Raw genomic sequence first — 20,156 nt, 5'->3', positions numbered from 1 at the left:
TGACTCAGTAAAGCGAAGTCTTTCTCCTGAGTCAGTATTGAACCAATGTCCCAGGATTGTACTCGTAAGTGGTATGGTGCTGGTGCCACCTGTTTTGAGGCGATGTAAAATTGACTTCTTGTGATCATGAAGGAACCAGGAAATGGTGTGTTAATGTAACCCATTGGGCAGCCATCACATTAACATTAGTGCTCTGATCAAAATTCTAGCTGCTATTCCGCCTCCCTAAGTTTCCCTTGTAGTTTTGGTTGAATATGTTATTTTTCATTTCCTATCTTAAACTGATCTGCAATATTGTTGTACACTGTAAAACAGCAGCTGTGTGTCACCCCAGAGATGGCTGCATTTCAGTGCTAGATGAAGTGATTATATAGTTTGGAAAAGGTATGGGATCTTTCCGCAAGGAAGGTGCTATAGAAGTATGAGATATTATGTGTGTTACACAATTAGAGTTAGGGATATTCAAGAGTTCAGAGCCAGAATTTCAAGTGCTCAGCTCCCTTTTAAGCATGTAAGTAAGGCTCAGATTTGCAAAAATGCTCTGTACCCAGCAGTTCCCACTGAGACACTTGTGGGCAAACTTTCAAAACAGCGCAGCACCTAATGAGCTGAGTTCTTTTGCAGATCTGGCCCTAAACTCACGAGCATTTACAGCGATCTCCTATGGGAGGCAGCATGCTGGATTCTTTGGAAAAATCCCTTGGAAAGGGGTCTGATGGGGACTTGCTGGGCTGCCAATCTGGTAAAATGAAAAGGGTTTCTGTACTAGAGCAGTCACCTGTGTCTAAGCACCTTTTTTCCTAGGTGGAGAGAGCCTGGGGGATTCATTTCATGGCTGGCAGGAGCAAGACAAGGGCAGTGATAATAGGAAGGTTCTTGGCATCAGAGTGTTAAGGAACAAAACCACAATTAAATGAACCTGCTCTACCAGTTTTGGCCTGCCCGGCTGCTCCTCTTGCTTTCTGGCCTTTGGGTTTTAATGACACATCACCTGTACAGAGCTCTTAAGTGCCTCTGAGGTTAGGGCTGCTAGTTCAAAAGATGCTGTTTCCTCATACCCGGCTAGAAGAGTGTGAATCTGAGTGCTTCCCTCTGTCTCAGTGTCAGAGCTGTGAAGAAGGCAGCCTCTAATTGAGGATCCTTGCATGCATTTAGAAGCTTGTTGCAAAGGCGGACAAATTAACAAAAGAATTGTAGCAGATGTTGGGAAAATGTTTTAAATTAAACTCACGTTAATCTCTCCCCCCTGCGTTCCAACACAATGGAACCACTCACTGCACAGTAACAAGCATGTTTAGGTAAGAGCTGTTGTTTGTCTTTGAGTTTTTATTACGTCAATTGCATGAGGCACCAGGCACCCTCTATTCCTAACCTAAGGGTCAGGAATGTTTAGTGAACCTGGCATTCTGGCTGACTGAGCACTTGTTAGTGTGTTTTAATATTGGATATTCCCCTTGTCTTCTGGTGATCCAGTAATACTGTACACTTGCATAGCATCTCCTGTTCAAGGAGCCCCCAATGCTTTACAAACTCACAACGCCAGTCTTCGCAGCTGAGAACGTGAGGGAGATTCCCAAACCTGAGCCATTCTTTTTAGGTGACAGATCTGAGGAACTGTCCCAGATTGAGGTGTCATTAGAGGAGGTTTGAAACAAATTGATAAATTAAACAGCAATAAGTCACCAGGACCAGATCGTATTCACCCAAGAGTTCTGAAGGAACTCAAATGTGAAATTGCAGAACTACTAACTGTAGTCTATAACCTATCATTTAAATCAGTTTCTGTACCAGAGGACTGGAGGATAGCTAATGTGACACCAATTTTTAAAAAGGGCTCCAGAGGTGATCCTGGCAATTACAGGCCTGTAAACCTGACTTCAGTACCAGGCAAACTGTTTGAAACTTTAATAAAGAACAATGTTGTCAGACAAGTAGATAAACATAATTTGTTGAGGAAGAGTCAACATGGCTTTAGTAAAGGGAAATCATGCCTCACCAATCAACCAGAATTCTTTGAGGGGGGTCAACAAGCATGTGGACCGAGGGGATCCAGTGGATATATAGTGTACTTAGATTTTCAGAAAGCCATTGACAACATCCCTCACCAAAGGCTCTTATGCAAAGAAAGCTGCCACGGGAAGGTGCTCTCACGGATTGGTAACTAGTTAAAAGATAGGAAACAAAGGGTAGGTATAAATGGTCAGTTTTCAGAATGGAGAGAGATAAATAGTGGTGTCCCCCAGGGGTCTGTTCTGGGATGAATCCTATTCAACATATTCATAAATGATCTGGAAAATGGGGTAAACAGTGAGGTGGCAAAATTTGCAGATGATACAAAATTACTCAAGAGAGTTAAGACTCAGGCAGACTGCGAAGAGTTACAAAAGGATCTCTCAAAATTGGGTGACTGGGCAACAAAATGGCAGATGAAATTCAATGTTGATAAATGCAAAGTAATACACATTGGAAAGCATAATCCCAACTATACATATAAAATGATGGGGTCTAAATTAGCTGTTACCACTCAAGAAAGAGATCTTGAAGTCATGGATAGTTCTCTGAAAACATCCACTCAATGTGCAGCAGCAGTCTAAGGGATAGATAATAGGACAGAAAATATCATGTTGCCTCTATATAAATCCATGGTATGCCCACATCTTGAATACTGTGTGCAGATGTGGTCACCCCATCTCAAAAAAGATATATTGGAATTGGAAAAGGTTCAGACAAGGGCAACAGAAATGATTAGGGATAGAATGGCTTCCATATGAGGAGAGATTAATAAGACTGGGACTTTTCAGCTTAGAAAAGAGACGGCTAAGGGGAGGTATGATTGAGGTCTATAAAATCATGACTGGTATAGAGAAAGTAGATAAGGAAGTGTTGTTTACTACTTCTCATAACACAAGAACTAGGGGTCACCAAATGAAATTAATAGGCAGCAGGTTTAAAACAAATAAAAGGAGGTATTTCTTCACACAACGCACAGTCAACCTGTGAAACTCCTTGCCAGAGGATGTTGTGAAGGCCAAGACCATAACAAGGTTCAAAAAAGAACTAGATAAATTCATGGAGGATAGGCCCATCAATGGCTATTAGCCAGGATGGGCAGGAATGGTGTCCCTAGCTTCTGTTTGCCAGAAGTTGGGAATGAGCGACAGGGGATGGATCACTTGATGATTACCTGTTCTGTTCATTCCCTCTGGGACACCTGGCACTGGCCACTGTCGGAAGACAAGATACTGGGCTAGATGGACCTTTGGTCTGACCCAGTAGGGCCATTCTTAATACTCACTTGTCCAGCGAGGGGCAGAAAAACTTATATTATCTTAATGTGACAGATGGGGAAACTGAAGCCCATTGGTTAAGTGTGTTGCTTCAAGTCACACAGTAAGATGGTAGCAAAGCCAGGCATAGAATCTTAGAAATGTAGGAGTGGAAGGGGCCTCAAGAGGTCGTCTAGTGCATCCCTTCACACTGAGGCAGGATTAAGTATACTTAGAGCAGGACATAGACCCCAGGAGTCCTGACTTCCAGGCCTCTAATCCTGGTGCTGAGTTCTTATGTCCATTGGCTGCAGCCACTCACATGCCTCTTATAGCTGGCTTTTGGGCACTTTTAAATGAGATGATCCCATTTCTTTTTCATAGTGTGGATCATGTCTTGAAAGGGACGGTGTCTCATGATGTCACTGATCCCATCTCCAGTCCCATGGACCATCTCCAATCCCAGTTGTCATCACATAACATCTTTGCGGCTACAATGGCAGCCGCTTACGTGGAAGAATAACATTAGCAAAGTGGTCAGTGTAATTTCAGCTTCTCTAATGTGACTTAGAAGCTGGGAGCGAGAACAAGAGCGAGTACCATGGACCAGCCACCTCTCTACAGACCACAGCAAGTGCTCTGCAGTGGTCCATGGAGCAGTTTGAAAACTGCTGCTTTGCACCAAATATAAACATGCTTCCCCAGCTGGAGGTTCAGCAATGAGGACTCTGTGTCAGAGAAAAATCTAGGTTCTAATCATGCAATTGGATCCACCTGGAGTCCCATAGACTTTGGTGTGTTTCCACAGGAGTCCACGGGTCCATGTGGTTCCAGTTGTAGGATCCAGGGCCTTTGTGTTCATTGGTCATGATCGTCACAGTTTTATCAAAACTAACCCTGAGTGGGGAGCAGGTCTGGGTGGGAGCCACACACAGAGCCTCAAAACAACAGTGATGGTGCCATGTCAAGCAACAGGTACAACTGACATATTTTTGGTTCATTTATTTGAATGTTTCTGTTGGGGTGTGGAGAGGTGGATATTTTTTTAAAGACTATTTTTAACCAAGTAAACCTTGACCAACCTCTTTCCACACTATGCAGTATAAATACGCAAGTAGGTGAATATCTCACCTGCATTTAGACCTTGGAAGCATTGTTGAATTGGGTGATCACTCCCAGGCTGTGGGTTAGTTAAGGATGCCTGCATTTGTGGCGAGGCTTCTCTGCAGTGAGTGGCAGGTTTTTTGAGTGTTGAGCGATGTTTGGGTTTGAGGTGAATGAAATGTTGAGCCCTTTCTGAGCTCTTCAGAGCTCTGTGCTCACTTGCTTTTGATGCTCAGAAGAGTCCTGTGTAACCGTGGCAGCCTTCTTGCTCTACATATAGTGTCTGCTCCTTGCAGGCCCAACCCTTCCACAGCTTGGTAAATTCCTATGCAGACAAGTCCTTCCACTGATTGCAATGGGAAGGGTTGCACATCTGGGCCCCGTGTCTCTCCGGTTCACACCTGCTCACTATTGAAAAATACAGCAGTTGTTTCACTGTTGACAATTATCCCCGTTAGCCCTGTAGATCCAATACATCTACAACAGAGAGAAGTGGAGTCTAATCTGCTTTGATTATCATCACTTAATCTGACCTGAAAATTTTAGCATCTCTATTAGTGGTAATGATGCAAGTGGCAGAGAGAATGCGGCTTGAAGAATCATTGTTCTGACTTATAAATTGAGGACACTTGGTCTGTAAGTGAGTGGGAGGGAATAAGATTGGAATCCAACACTATCAGTTGCACAGAGTAACTTTTCTGAGTATAGATGGACATTAAGGGGAAACCTGACAAACTGCTCTCGTTTCCAAGGATGAGAACTCCTGTTCTAACCTCTGTAAAAGGACTTGGAGAAAAATATGTGCTCCCATCCTCTGAAAGGGAGACAGCAGTGCTGGGAAGAGAGGCATGTCTCCCCCTCATAGAGCCTGAAGACTGGATAAGGAGAAGTGTGTTTCCAGATGTGGAGCAGGCATGTTCTCGTGGGGCAGGGAGCCATCAGACTGTCATAACTCGATTGTTTTGTACAGTAGTTTTGCCCGCTTTACGGTTGCCTTATCCTTCCTCTCTCAGCCCCAGTGTCTCATCCACTTGTTGCACCTTGGCGTGACATAGATTGTAAGCTCTTTGAGGTGTGGGCTCTCGTTTTACCCTGTGTCTCTAGCCCAAAGGGCCCTGATCCCGCCCCTTGAGGCAATTACAGACAATTACTCAGAGCTTCCTCTATATGCCCAGGAACTGGCAAAGTGCAAAGAGGCAGCTCAGCCCGCATGCTGTGAAAGTCACGGAACTTGCCATGTGCATCGTGGGTTGCAGACACGCCGTTCTGTACATGGAGTCATGTTTGTGTACAGTCTCTTTTGGTTGTTGTTAGCACTGGCCCCTTAAAAGACTCAGAGTCCTACATTCATGCAGATGATACAAATATGCCATGTAAAGAGTCTGCCTGTGCCCATTGGGCCTCTCCAACATAAACACAGGTACAATGTATATACAGTTTAGTAGTTCTGGATCCAACTACAGCTGTGTCTAATAACAGTTGAGGTTTTGGTACCAAGAGATGCCACTATACAGTACTGATAGATTGATACTGGTGCATAGTCTCTCCTTCCAGCTCCTGAGCACTGACCAGGCCTAGCTTGGCCCCATTGCTGACCAAGTTAGAATGGCTTGTGTTTGGCCTCCATAGAGCGATCTCTTCCTCTGTGTCCTTGCTATCCACATCTGTAACTCTGGGTTTGTCTCTTCACAGCCTGTGGAGGCAACGGATGATGCCTTCTGGGACCAGTTCTGGGCAGACACAGCAACTTCAGTGCAGGATGTCTTTGCTCTTGTGCCAGCTGCAGAAATCCGAGCAGTGAGAGAAGAATCTCCTTCTAACTTGGCCACTCTGTGTTATAAGGTAAGGTGCCTTCTCCTTCTCACCTGGAATTAGTGAGAGTCAACCCTATGGAGAGTCCCAACACTGAAGTGGATCATAGGCGTTGAGTTGATCTGCACAGGGATCAGTTTCACTAATAGGCGCCTCTCACTTGTATTACCATCATGCCTAGGAATCATGGACAAGAACCCCATTGTACTGGGCGCTGTACAAACACAGGACAACAAGACAGTCCATGGTGCTGCTTTCTGTGATTAGCAGCTCCCCATATGCTTGCCAAGTCCAGACTTGGAATTTGTAAGTATTGGCCATATGAACAAGTAAATGGTTGCAGCAGAAATGCATGTTGATTTTTGGAGCAGATACAAAAGTGATCCAAGTCCTTGCAAATTCCATTCCCTGCCCTACTCCCTGTGATCCTTTTCAGGGCTGCTTGCCCCTGTATCCTCCTGAGGTTTAACTGCAGCTCCCCTCTCTGCCCTGCAGGGCATGGGCGGTTTGCTCACATTTCCTCTTTTGGTTTACCACAAACCACAGGTGGCATTTGATCAGTTCAGTCATCACCCATCACCTCCCCAACTCTTGGTTTTAACATAGGCTGCCATATATTTTAAGGATTCTGACATGCAAGCGTTGTGTATCCTTAGTGGAGCCAGTGCTCCTGCTTCCTCATCAGAGCATCTGATTGCTCCTCAAGGTTCAACAACAATCTCGGCTTCTGGAACGCAGAAAGGCCCTAAGGGCCTGAGCCAACTATGGTGCTGGTCACCCTAAAAATGCCACAGATGGATAGATATGGGAAAGAGTCTTAAGCCTATTTCCCCATTTCACTGCCCTATCTCCTTTGGCATTAGCACTGGAGTTGGAAAGTTTTTTCTTTGGAAAACGCAGATTTGTCAAAACTGAAACAGTTCACGAGAAAGAGTCAATTTCAATGAATCTCCCGATTCAAAACATTTTTGGAAAAAAATGTTCTGAAATTGTCAAAGTGTCCCATTTTTGACACTTTCTAAACAAAGTTTAGTTTTCCATAGATTCCAAGGCCAGAAGGGGCCACTGGGATCCTGTAGTTTGACCTTCTGCGTAACACAGACCATAGAGGCCTTCCCTGAATCAATTCCTGTTTTGAATTAGAGCAGATCTTTTATAAAACATCCAGGCTGGATTTGAAAATTGTCTGCTTTGATTGCAAATGACTTTTTTTGTTTTGAAATTTTAGTTAATTTACACTAAAAATTCAAAAATAATAATAAGGTCAAAATTGATATGAAGTATTTTGAATGACCCAGAGTGAATTTTTTTTTCTTCATTTTTCCCGCCCAAGATTTTGAATTTTCCCATCCCAAAACGGGACAACAAATCTTGAAATACCAAATTCTTGCTGGACGGGAAAACCGTTTCCCACGCAGCTCCGATTAGCGCTTCCCTTGATGCTTTTCTGTCGCCCTTGCCCTCTTGCTGTCTGCAACACAAGGGACATCTATTCATATTTCTTTCCGTGCCAGAGCTTGTCAATTGTAAAGCCAGTAGGATATGGCTGGCTGCTGCTGCTTGGGGAATAGTCTGGTCAGCAAGACTTAGCCTGTCTAGCCAGGCCTTGGCACTAATAATGCTTCAAGTTCTTGCTGCACTATGGTTTGCACCATGTGAACAACAAGCGTGTTCAGAAATAATTGAATGCAGATCTAGCAGAGCAGCGCTTGGCAGCCATTTTCCACCATGGCTGTTACTAGCATGGTTTCCTTTTCTAGTGTAGACCGACTATAGACTTCTGAGAGAACCATGCTGTGCATTTGTCACCACACTTTGTTCCCCACAAAGCAACTCTATGGTCTTCTACCCAACAGAGGCTAATGTGCTGGGAGACCTGGTTCTAACATGGTTGTCCCTCCGGATGGTTAAAGGATGGTTAGCTCTTGTGATGTAAATGGGAGCTAAGTGCATTATTTTAACCACGTTGCTGATCTATGCAACAGCGTGGATGTGGGTAGGGATAAAGCACAATTTGGGACTACGGTTTAGTCCTGCGAGGTGGAGCCTGTCTTACGCATGGTGTTAATGGATTTTGTAACACTGTTGTTCCTTTGGTTTAGATGGGGCTATGGCACAATTGTAATGTCCTTTGCAGCTGTGTTTGGTGCAGACTAGGGTTGTGTTACAACATACTGAGCTGTAACTGTACCTGGCAATAGATTCAAACGCAGTCCCAAGGCAGAGTACAGCCAGGCCCCAGGTAGCACAAATATGTCTGTTAAGGCAGTGGTGCAAACTGACAAAGTCAATGAACCAGAGATGTCGCTGGGAACCTCAGCAGAGAGGCACAGCCTGTGAATTAAAACCAACAAGTCAAATCCTGAGTAAATGTCCCTGGCTTTCATGCTGAGAGGGGAGGGGGAGGGGGAGGACCAGGACAGGAGACCCTAGGAGGGAAAAAGAGCTTCACCTTCTGTCATGAAAATAAAGTGGTTTGCCTTCAGCCTCAGTAAGCTGCAGTGGCTGTTTGGCAAGACAAGTGTCCCCATCCCAAAAAACCAGCAGTGCAGTGTGACTGACCCCAATTTCCCTGTCATCGGTGGCCTCAGCAGAGAAGCCAAGCATTGGATGGCCCTGGGAATTGAACCCCCCCTCTTAGCCTAGAGGTGGGCTCCCTGGGTCAGTGCTAAAGCACATGGAGAGCATGGGGGGAGCTTGGGCTGCTTGGCCACTGGCCAGGCTGCCCTTGTCCTGTAGATACCAGAGAACTTTCAGTCTATAGGGTTTTCAATCCAGCACCATCTACCAGTGCTAAATTCACTTCTTCTGGGAGAGGGCAGAGGAGGCGGGAGGCTCTGTTTTGGAGAGCTACACTTTCCAATTGGCGTATTCTAAGAAAGTGACTTCTTAGCATACAAGCTTTTGGGGGCTAGCACAGCGTCTGGGCTATGGCTGGGGCTTCCAGGTGCTATGTCAATACACATAATTAGTAATAACAACAGGCATTCTCTTGGCTTCCACATCTCGCGCAAGGAGAGATGCCTGCTGCGATCATAGGAGCGTTTAGAATAATTGTACATTTCTGCTGCTCGTTTCTAACTGCAGCATAGAGAGAGATTTTCCCCAGAGGAACCATAGCGAGCCCTTGGGAAGTGGAACCAAATGCTGTTCATAATTCTGTGGCAGAGGGGCCTGTGTGTCCGGAAACCATACAACTCCAGATTAATGCCTTTGTTTTGTTGCCATCAGGCGGTAGAGAAGCTGGTTCAGGGAGCGGAGAGCGGCTGCCACTCGGAGAAGGAGAAGCAAATTATACTGAACTGCAGCCGGCTCCTCACCCGCATCCTGCCCTATATCTTCGAGGACCCTGACTGGAGAGGCTTCTTCTGGTCCACTGTCCCTGGGGCCGGCCGTGGTGGGGTCTGTATCTACTGGGTTAGACGGTTCCTCTTTGGGAGGGTGGGAGGGAGAAGCTGCAGGAGGCAGAGAGCTGCAGGAGGTAGGCCCAACATTAATCAGCTGGGAACAACCTTGTTTCAGTGGGTTCAAACTTTGTGGGAAGGCTTGTAATGGAGTAAGGGATAGGCTGTAGCCTTGAAACATAAACGTGCTGATGACAAAGCCCCTTCTTCCCCCTCACCCCTCAGCAACCGGAAGCTTTGTGCTAGCTGCCTCCATCCTGAGCATGCTGGGATGGACTGAAATTAACAACACAGCCCATCTATAGCGCCAGTTTTATTGCCTTCCTTCCCTTCTCAGCTATGTTTGTTTAGCGTAGGCTGATGGGTTTATTGGAGCATTTCAGTCACTTGGGTGTAGCTATGAGTAAGGGCTTGTTCATACAAGAAAGTTGCTCTGATGTAACCTAATTTGTCAATTTAAACTGATATAGCTACACAGGTGCAAAAGGCTGTGTGGACCTTCTTATTTCACCTGAAGAGAGGCTTCTTTGGTTTAGCTTAAGTGGATTGGAAACAGGCTCAATTAAAATGGACATATGCCACTCTTAAATCAAAATAAGAGCGTCCCAGGCCTTTTGCGCCTTTTGCAGAGACTTAACTATATTGTGTTAAAAGCAGATTCCAGTTTTACCAGTGCAACTTAATTGTGTAGAGAAGCCATAAGAGACATGGTCAGTGGCCCATTCATGAACTGAGCTTTTCAGTTTTAAGCTGGGGTATGGTCTAGTTGTTGGAACCAAGGACTGAGAAGTGGATCCTAGCTTCTATTTCTGGCTCTGCCACTGACTTGTTGTGGAACCTTAGGCAAGTCACTTAACCTCCTGGTAAGCCTCTGTTTGTCCCTGTCTGTAAAATAGGAATAATAACGTTTCCCTTCATCACAGGGGGCGTCGAGGTAGAATGTTTATGAAGCACTTTGGGATCCTTGGCTGAAGTGCAAAGTATCATTATTACTGTGAATATTGACATGTCAGGAGGGGAGCAGTTACTGTGCCTTGCCCACTTGCTGGTACAGCAGCCGGGTCTTAACGTACCAGAAGCACTGTCCTTGCAGACTCTGCATCTGCAGACTGGTCCTTTTGTGTTCAGCTGCTCCCACCATAAGCTGAGTAGTTCTACAGTGCTTTTCGTTGAGGTTTAACAGAGGTTGGCAAGGGTGGGGGCAGTATTGGTGCAGTCAAATCCTTGCGCTATCTCAGCCTGTCCCTTCTAATCTTTTTTGCCTATAGCAACTTCAATGGGAAGATCTGGGCAGCAGGAGGAGGCAGGTTTGATGCCCTTTTTCTCTGCTGTGGGTTTGGGCAGGTGTCTGGGGACCCAGTTTCCCCTGTGGGGGCCTGAGTCTGTGTGTGCTGGGTGATTAGATTTGCTTTGGGAAGGACAACACAATGTGCTGTGTGTGGGGATACAGCCAGGCCATTGTTAGGAACTGAATTTGCACTTTATTCAGCAGCTGCCTGGGCCAGCAGTGATTGACCCTAAGCATTCTGGCTTCTTGGGGGGGGGAGGAGAGGTATAGCTAGGACTGACTGTGCAGTTGACCTTCTCCTGGCCCATTTGTCCTGTGCTCGTGCCTCATGCATACTCTGTTTGGGCCCCTCCGATGAATCAGGGCCCCTCAATGGTGAATGAACTAACACTGTAGTTTTAGCAGTTCAAACCAATCCAATCTTACCCCGCAGCAGCTGAATAAGGCTGGCCATAGCGTGAGGCAGGAGATCCGTATTCAAGGCCGGCCTGGGATGCCGTGGGGAAGCCAGCAATTTGATCCAGTAGTGATACCTCATCTCCACTTCACCCACTAATTTGGGAACAGCCCCGATGCACTTCGAAGGGCGGCTCCATCCTCTCAACTGGGGTGGGGAAGAGGAGTTGCTGGGACGCTTGGCCTATTACCAGACAGGACAGAAATGAACATGTCCCCCACCTTTTCGTTGAGGTGAAGGTCACCAACGTGTGGTGAAGAAAGCCCCTTTACCGGGAGGACAGACTTGCCTCCTGGAAGGGGCTGTGGTCTGTGTGTGGCTGAGGTCGAAGGGGTGGCAGATGTCAGTTTTTGGATGAGGGAGTGGATGGTAGACCCCAGTTTGCTGGGGTTGTGAGTGGAAGTAGGGAAGATCCCCGGATGAAAGTTCTGGGGGTTGCGGGGAGGGGAGGGGATGGGGAAGGAGGAAGACCACAGTTTTGTGGAAGTGATAAGAGACCCCTGGAAATATCTTTGGGAGCCAGGGACCTTCCCCAGCTTCCAGGGTGGGTGGGACCTACTGGCTTGTTCTATTTTGTCTGAATCACGGCTGCCTGCAGGGCAGATACCCCCAGTGGGGAGATGATTTGTCTGGAAGCCCAGGCTGAGGTGATGCAGATCATCCTTTTTATATCCCTTTTGAGTTCCAGGCTCCTCTGTTTCATTTCTGATTTCAAAGCCGGAATAGAAGCGTCTCTGCTGATTGCTGGCTCCCCACCCCCGGCCTTGTTCCTGCGTCTGGGATCCTGTTATTGGCCTCCCCAATGTCGCATTAAAAGACGTCAATGCAGTGCAGGCTATTATCTCCCTTCGGCTTGCCTGCTGTTATTTAAGGGCTTTGTGTGCGCACTGACGGGGGCCTGGCTGTCACCGATAAGCTGCCGTTGTGCCTCGCCCCCTCCTGGCAGAAGCCTGGATTTAGTCGTACTGGGGAAGACATGACATCCAGGATGCTCTTTGAATGGCAGGGCTGGCGGCTTACTGGAGACGTTCCCCTGGCAACGGCTGCAGAGGAGTAACCACGTGTGATGCTAGCAGCCGTCTCTGGATAGGCGGAGGTTTGCTTTGAATGCCAGAGAGAGCAAAATCCACTCTGCAGGCAGCTGCTCGCTGTGCCATGGCTGACTGAGACGTCCCCCCCGTCTCCATAGCAGCCCCTCAGTTCTGTTGCCTGCTAGGTGACTCCAATCCCTGCGCCACATTGTACATGATCTGATCACCCGCCTGGTCATGGTGGGGTGACTCCTTGCTCCCCTAACAGCTGTGGTCCCTCTTCTAGGTAAATGGTTCCCTTTCCTCCAGCATCTGTATTAACTGGAGCATCCCAAGCAGACGAATAGCTCTCTGATGACTTCTTGTAACCCCCAACAAAGCCCGAAGAGGCAACTTCATGTCCCCCCTACATCTGTAGGCCTTGAGTCCTTCTCCTTCCCTCAGCTGTTTGATTGGCCCATCCTCAATGAAACTGCTCCCTCTCCGACTACATCTGCCATCTGCCTGCTCTCAGGGATGGCTTCTCACTCCTCCCTACCATACCTTCCCAACGGGTGGGTTGCCTACCTCTCCATTTTCTCCCCTCCTCCCCATCTCTCTTTCCTGCCTGCTCTTGGGGAAAATCCTCCTTCCCCTGCTGCCATGTTATATTAATATTACTGTGCACTGACTCTCAAGCTTGGGCTGAGACTATTCTACCGTATTTATCATTTTCAGGGTGATGAAGAGGATGAAAATGCCCGGCCCCTGGCTGAGTCATTGCTCCTGGCAATTGCAGATCTGCTCTTCTGTCCAGATTTCACTGTCCAGAGCCACCGGAAGAGCACTGTGGTAAGCTGGGGGATCTGCTATTTAGCTCCAGGTAGCTGAGCAGGGGGCCTGGCTTTGATTCAGTTTCTAATAAGGCAGCCATCTTTTCTCTATACCAGTCCAAATTAGGTTTCCTTCCTGTCCACCTGGGTAAAGTTGGACAGCCCTTCCCTTGCACACGGTGGGTATGAGCTGATGGGATGCAGAGGAAAGGTGCCAAGCTGAAGATCACCCAGTTAAAATTGAGACAGAAGGGATCCTGAGAAATGAGGAAAGGGTTCTTAACTAGGCATATCGACCTGGTTACTCTGTGAGGGATGCAGGACAGAATGCCAGTGTGCTGGTATATAACAGGGATGAATTGCGAAACATGCTGCTCAGTAAAGAGCTCTCAGGAAAACCTAACTGATTTATTGCCCTGTGGCCAGTGGACGTGTTGGTTTGAAATAAGTCTACCCTGGGCAGCATTGTACTGTTAAACAAGAGGAGCTCACACATGACATTGGTGGGAGCCATATAAGAACTTAGATCATGGAGCAACAGCAATGATACAACTGAGCTAGGCCTGAGGTTGAGGCTGAAATCCACAAAAAGTTGGAGCAGTCTCCAAATTGGTGAGCAACATCTGGAGCTAAGGGGGGATTGTGTTACAAAATCTGAATAGAATTGGATAAGGAGTTCCTGATTCTGCCAACCTAAAAATAGAAATGCTCACCGAGAGGGCCAAATGTCTTCTCGTATCTTTGCCACTTTGTAACAAAAATCCCTCTGAAACGTAAAAGGGCATTTCCTAGGCTTCCCTAGCTGAGATCTAGTGAGCAGCCCCACATTTCTGAAGTTGAAATCTGATTTCAAAAGCGACTCCCTTCTTAACTTAGTATTTCCTGGGTTTCTAACGTTTAAAGTGTTATTTGAACTGTAACATTCTTGAAAGGCCACTGATCTGTGCCTGCAACCTTCATTCCACCTCCACAATATGTTCTGTGTGGCAATAACGCTACTGACCTTCATTGTAAAGCACTTTGACATCTAAAGATGAAAAGCTTTATATAAGAGCTAAGGATGATTATTGTTGTTACCCAGCTGAGTCTATTAGGACTGTGACGTTCAAACTTTGCCCCACTGATGTCGGCATTGTCCATCTTGTCAGGAGGCAAATGAATGGAACAAATTGCAGATGCTGTTATCTTTGATACAGATGAGAGAGCCTGTGGAGATTATTGTTTCATTTGCTAATGTTTGTACAGTGCTTTGAAAACATAAACCACTACATAAGTACTGAGCATTACAAAGCCAGCCTTGCAGTGTACAGGCATGATCCAAGCAACCTTCATAAATCACATGTAATGCTCCATCCTAATTCAACCATCTCTACCATTAAGATGGAGTCTTACAACCTGGACCTGGAGAATCCATGGACCCTACTGCCATGTTAAAGGGGGATGCAGTTGTAGCTGTGAATTCAGAGCTACCTCTGAAGTAGGATATCAAGGAAAACCAAGACCAAAACTGTATGAGATGGCCTGGATTGAAAGGGCTCGTGTGTCACTTGCTAAGTCATCCTGAAGGGTCTCAGGCTGTTCTGCATAGCTGTAGGCAGCAGAATGGTGCACCACTATGATATGACCTTGCTGTGACTAATGGTGGAGCTGCCGTCTCTGTCCTTCTGCAGTGCTCAGCACTCGCTCCATGGTGTCCATTTGTTGTAAAGGGGGCATTGATTAAAACAACCCCTCATGATAACTTAAAAGATCAACCTGGTGTTGTCCCAGACTAGGAGTCAGCTAGAAGCCACTGCTAAGCTTCCCAGAGATGGGAATTAATGGAACTGTATACTTCCATGTGGACAAATTACAGTGCTGGGTGGTTCAGTTCTTTGGCATCAGTAACATTTTTTGTAATCTCATTTTCATGGTTCAACTTCTAAAATCAGACTAATCTATGAAATTCCAAATTATCCTGCCAGGCCCCTCTGGAATTGGAGGTAAATATGAGGCTGAAATAAGGGACTCCTGAGTGGAATGTGAGGTACTGGAGTAGTAAAAGCAGCTGGAACCTTGGTGCTATACACTTCCACATGTGGAGCCTGATTTTCAAAGGTGCTAGACACCAGAAGGTACCACTGATTTTCACTGGAGTTGGGTGTACTCAGAATCTCTTAGAATTAGGCCCTTGGCTCGGAGGCCAATGTTAGACACTGTTGTAATTAGTTGGTCTTAATTTAATTAATTTAATCCCTTAATTTAATTTAAACCTTTTCCACGCTTCCTAGATCACAAAAGGTGTTATTGCATCATATCTGCCTGGCTTGGTTTGTGCTCACATACTAGATCTTGCTAAGATCCTGTTCCTTCCCCCATTAGACTAGATACGGCAGTCAATTCATTTTCTGGGTCAGTGTCAGTGGAGTGATGAGATTCAAGAGTCTTGATTTTCTAAGAAGCCCTACTCTGAAAAGGGAGGAATTGACTTGCATATCTCTTCATTTTGCCTTGAAGGAGCACCTGAGCAGCTTGTTGCCTCTGACATGCAGCTGGAGGTATCTAATGTTGGCTTTTTGAGGAAATATCAGTGCAGTCTAGTAAGGTATAGAACAAATTCTCGTGCTCTTGGTCTCTGGATTCAGTACTGCCTGTATGGAGGAATGATGATCTTGTGCCTAAGGCCTGGGCTACACTGCGGGGGAGGGGGTTTCGAACTAAGGCCACGTCTACACTACCCGCCAGATCGGCGGGTAGTGATCGATCTATTGGGGATCAATTTATCTTGTCTAGTGTAGACACGATAAATCGATCCCCGATCGCTCTGCTGTCAACTCCGGAACTCCACCATTGCAAGAGGCGGAAGCGGAGTCGACGGGGGAGCAGTGGCCGTCGATCCCGTGCTGCGAGGACGCGAAGTAAGTGATTCTAAGTCGATCTAAGGTACGTCCACTTCAGCTACGCTATTCTTGTAGTCGAAGTTGTGTATCTTAGATAGATCCCCACCCCCAGTGTAGACCAGGCCTAAGATACGCAACTTCAGCTATTCTATTCGCGTAGCTGAAGTCAAAATATCTTAGTTCGACTTACCTGGCCATCCTCATGGCGGCGAGTCGACCCGCAGTGGCTCCCCCATCGACTCTACTTACTCCTTCTGCTGAGGTGGAGTACAGGCATCGATTTATCTCGTCTAGACGAGATGCAATAAATCGATCCCCCGGTCCGGCGGGTAGTGAAGACGTACCCTTTGATGATATAGGTCTGGGAGACAGGGACCTTGGTTCTAGTCCTGGCTCTGCCACAGACCCTTGGACACATTACTCACCCAAATCCACAGCTGGTGTACATCAGCAAAACTCCATTGAAATCAGTGGACCTGCACTCATTTACAGCAGCTGAAGATCCAGGCTTTGTCTGTAAAGTAGGGATAATGTCTATGCCACAGAGGAGCTATAAATTACTGGATGTCTGTAAAGTGTGCTGAGGTCCTCACGTGGAAGGTGCTATAGAAGACTGTGCAATATTGTGTGTCTGCTTCTGCTTGACACTGTGGATGCAGAGGGATAACAGCACTGATCTTCTGCACTCTGGCTGTCTGCATGTTCAGGGGTTAACTCCTGAATTCTCTGCAGATCCATCTTGGAAGTTTTCAGAGTAAGAAAACTCTAAAATTACTAACCTTCCCCCCTTCTCACTGGGTAACAAAGAAAGCCTGTGGCATGAAGGAGGAAATAGACTTCAAGCTGCAAGCCAAGTATGTGTGAGGATGCAGGAAGTTTCTCTCCTACCTGATTGGCCTGTGATGCCATCACTGAGATCAGAGCTGAGTTGCCTGGTACAGGCTGGGTGAAGAGTAGCAATAGCCGGGTGGTCTGATATAGCCGGGTGAGTACCAGCTGGAATGGCTGGCACTACCCCATCGTTACAGATCAACCCCTCCAGAAAATGCAGTCATCCTGGCAAACAAACACTCTTCCATTGTTCCCTCAAGAGTGGAGAACTTTAGTATCTTGTTCCTTTCACAGGCATGTGTTACAAACCGGGGACAGCATTAACCCAGTGTTAGCACAACTGCAGGGCTCTTTCATTGGGATTGTAACTCAAGTGAGTAGAAGGAGCCTGTCAAGTCTCAGCTCCCTCTTCATAAAGTTGTATTGTCGTAGCAAATGTGCTGCAAGCCCGATGGCCTGGCCTTCAGAGCACCTACAGCTTCCATGAAATTCAAAGGGGTGTATTGGTGCTCTTCATCTTTGGAAGTCAGATCTTGGGCTACTCTGTTTTGTTTTAGCCTCTCCCATGTTGAATATTTTTTCTAAAAACTGCAGTATTTATACCAGGCCCTGCCTGTAAATACAGCAATGTGGAACCCTCCTTTAAAAATATACAGATGAAGGAGCATCAACATCACATCAGACTAGGGTGTATTTGATGACTGCAAAATTCACTGGGAGATGGGGGTTTCCAAAGAACCCATGACTTGCACTTCGTGCTCTACAATAACGACAGTAATGGGGCAATAATATCACTTAAAACATCCCAAAATGTTAAGCAGCAAACAGTGTAGCATGGACTCAGATGAATAGGCAGAAGCTTGAAATAACCCCTGGGGTTTAGGTCCCCACTGGGGCTAAGTAGGGGGAGAATTCTTTATGGCTGGTTGGTTGTCTGTGTGGCCTCTCTCACTGCATATGGCTCTTGTGCTCAACTCCCCAACTGACTGCAGTTTAATCATCAGAGGGCAGGGATGGAATTCTCTCTCTCTTATTCACACGCACATGAGATTGTATGTGCAGGGGATCTCAGGGGAGCTCATGGCTGTTGCAGTCCCAGCAGGAGTTGTTGTGAGGGGTCATGCAGGAATCCCGGCAGCAAGTGAGTTCCAGTCTCTGTCAGCAGGAGGCACTGAAGGGGTAGTACAGGAGCCGTGGCGGCACGGGGAGCTTGCAGTTGCTCCAGTCCCAGCAGGAGCAGGTGTCTGTGCGCTAGCTTTGTGGGAGCTTGTGGTTGGGAATGAAGGGATGGTGGTGTGATTGCACTTGAAGCTCTCCTTACGGAGAGCAGTCCTGGAGGTGTGGGAGAGAAGGTTGCATAATGGATCACTTGATGATTACCTGTTCTGTTCATTTCCTCTGAAGCACCTGGCATTGGCCACTGTCAGAAGACAGGATGCTGGGATAGATGGACCTTTGGTCTAACTCAGTATGGCCGTTCTTATGGGAATTCAGGGTAATTGGAAGCTGGACTGTGCACCGTTTTGGGGGGCCCCGCGTAGGGGCGAGAGTGTGTTGGGGAGGGGAGGGGATAATACGTCAGACAATTAAGAGTAAAGTATGTTTTGACTCATTAGCATCATGTCTCCCCCAGTGTGGGCATCTTACAGCATTCCCCAGTGGGCTGTTGATTCAAGCCTCTGCATGCTGGAGCTCTGACCTCTCTCCTCTCCACAGGACACGGCGGAGGATATCCACTCTATTGACAGCTGTGAGTACATCTGGGAGGCTGGGGTGGGCTTTGCTCACTCCCCCCAGCCCAACTACAACCATGATTTAAACCGGTAAGACAGTCCAGAGGTGCAGGGCAGTGTGCTAAGTGTGTGTGGGGTGTGGCCCTGATGGAGATTTTCATGGAGCTGGGATCTGCTCTTCCACTTCCCCAGGTGTCCAAGGTTGTCATTTGCTATAGGCAAGTGGGGCCTTTATCCCACCAGAGCTCAGTTTGCCCATGCCCTAGACTTTTCATAAGTTTATGTCTTCCACTCCCCCCACCACTCTCCTCTGGGACTCTACAGGATATGATGTAATCACATACAATTTTCTATATGGTGACACAACTTTGCCCACCCACTTTGTTTGAAATGAAGCCCCTGCCAGTATCTGTGACTCCTGCATGGGTTTGCTCCTTGTTTTGGGGATGCATCTCTTTATTGCTACCTATTATACCAACAGAACTTGCAGTACAGAGCAGGGAAGTACCTAACGGCTGCAAAATACGCTGCCATGTTGGGCTTGCAAGCTCAGATCCTGGGCTCCCCATTGCAGTAGGCGCTGGGAGTGCAGCAGAGGTAATGCACCTGCTTCCTCCTGTTGGGGGAGGAGTGGGAGGAGCATCTTGCATCACTCTGGTTTCCCATTCAACCCCCTACCTCCCACAGCCTGGGTAGCATGGCATGGCTTCGATAGGCCCTGAAGGGAGCCACATTCAGCCTCTGCTGACTGGAATGTGGGGCCTTTGCAGGGAGGGGCTGCTGAGTGGCATAAGGCTGTTGAGGGGAGTTGGTGGGGATGCATGGAGGGCAGGGGCAGGTTCTGTTCTGTGCGGTGGGGGTGGTTACCTGGATTCCAGTGTGTTAGCTGCTGGATGGCCCAATTCACCGCAGACCCACCGAGAAGGGTTTTGTGTTGCTGAAGATGAGACTCCTTGAAGTGTCTGTTGCTGGTGAGAATGGTAGTTGTGTGTCTGGGGTCTTAAAAGGATGTTTCCAGCTGGCTTGAAAATAGCTGTCCAAGGATGCAACTGAGGACTCCAGGACTTGTCTTCCTGCTTTTCCTCTTTCAGGACAGAGCTGCTGAAACTCCTGCTGACGTGTTTCTCAGAGGCCATGTACCTCCCCCCCTCCTCAGACAGCAGCAATGCCAATCCCTGGGTGCAGTTCTTTTGCTCCACAGAGAACAGGTGAGAGGGACAAAGGGCAGGTAGCAGATGTTTTGGAGTGGGGGAAGGGGATGAGTTCTGCTCCTGGCTCATCTCCCCAATACACAGGATAGTTTATGAAGCACAGCAGGCTTAGAATTTGTTCCCCTAGGCTGGGCAGATGGTGGCTGTTTTCATGGTACATCCTTGTCATGTGACTCTCTCTCCTGCCTCCTTCTCCGTACTTGGCCCACTTTGTCTACCTGACACACAGTCGCCAGTGTGAGTTAGGTCAGTATTATCCCTGGGTTACAAGTGGAAAAACTGAGGCACAGAGAGGTGATGTGCCTTGCCCCAGACCCTGGAGGGAGTC

The 20,156-nt window shown here is 47.3% G+C and overlaps 1 protein-coding gene across 4 annotated transcripts in view; it reads left to right on the top strand.

Annotated features, from left to right (window-relative positions):
* The window catches only part of HID1 (HID1 domain containing), a 47,583-nt gene that overhangs the window by 7,640 nt on the left and 19,787 nt on the right, over positions 1-20,156 (top strand). For 3 of the 4 annotated variants that reach the window (XM_073310379.1, XM_073310378.1, XM_073310381.1), the window contains exons 2-6: positions 6,063-6,212; positions 9,414-9,584; positions 13,080-13,193; positions 18,601-18,707; positions 19,709-19,825. In XM_073310379.1, coding sequence (XP_073166480.1) covers positions 6,063-6,212; positions 9,414-9,584; positions 13,080-13,193; positions 18,601-18,707; positions 19,709-19,825 — 659 coding nt within the window. The remainder of the gene's footprint in view (positions 1-6,062; positions 6,213-9,413; positions 9,585-13,079; positions 13,194-18,600; positions 18,708-19,708; positions 19,826-20,156) is intronic. The other variant, XM_073310380.1, reaches the window with a different exon arrangement.

This window comes from Lepidochelys kempii, chromosome 14 (assembly GCF_965140265.1).
Source record: "Lepidochelys kempii isolate rLepKem1 chromosome 14, rLepKem1.hap2, whole genome shotgun sequence".
Taxonomy (NCBI): Eukaryota; Metazoa; Chordata; order Testudines; family Cheloniidae; genus Lepidochelys; species Lepidochelys kempii.
The sequence above is the reverse complement of the archived record's forward strand: the minus strand, read 5'-3'. Positions and strand labels throughout refer to the sequence as shown.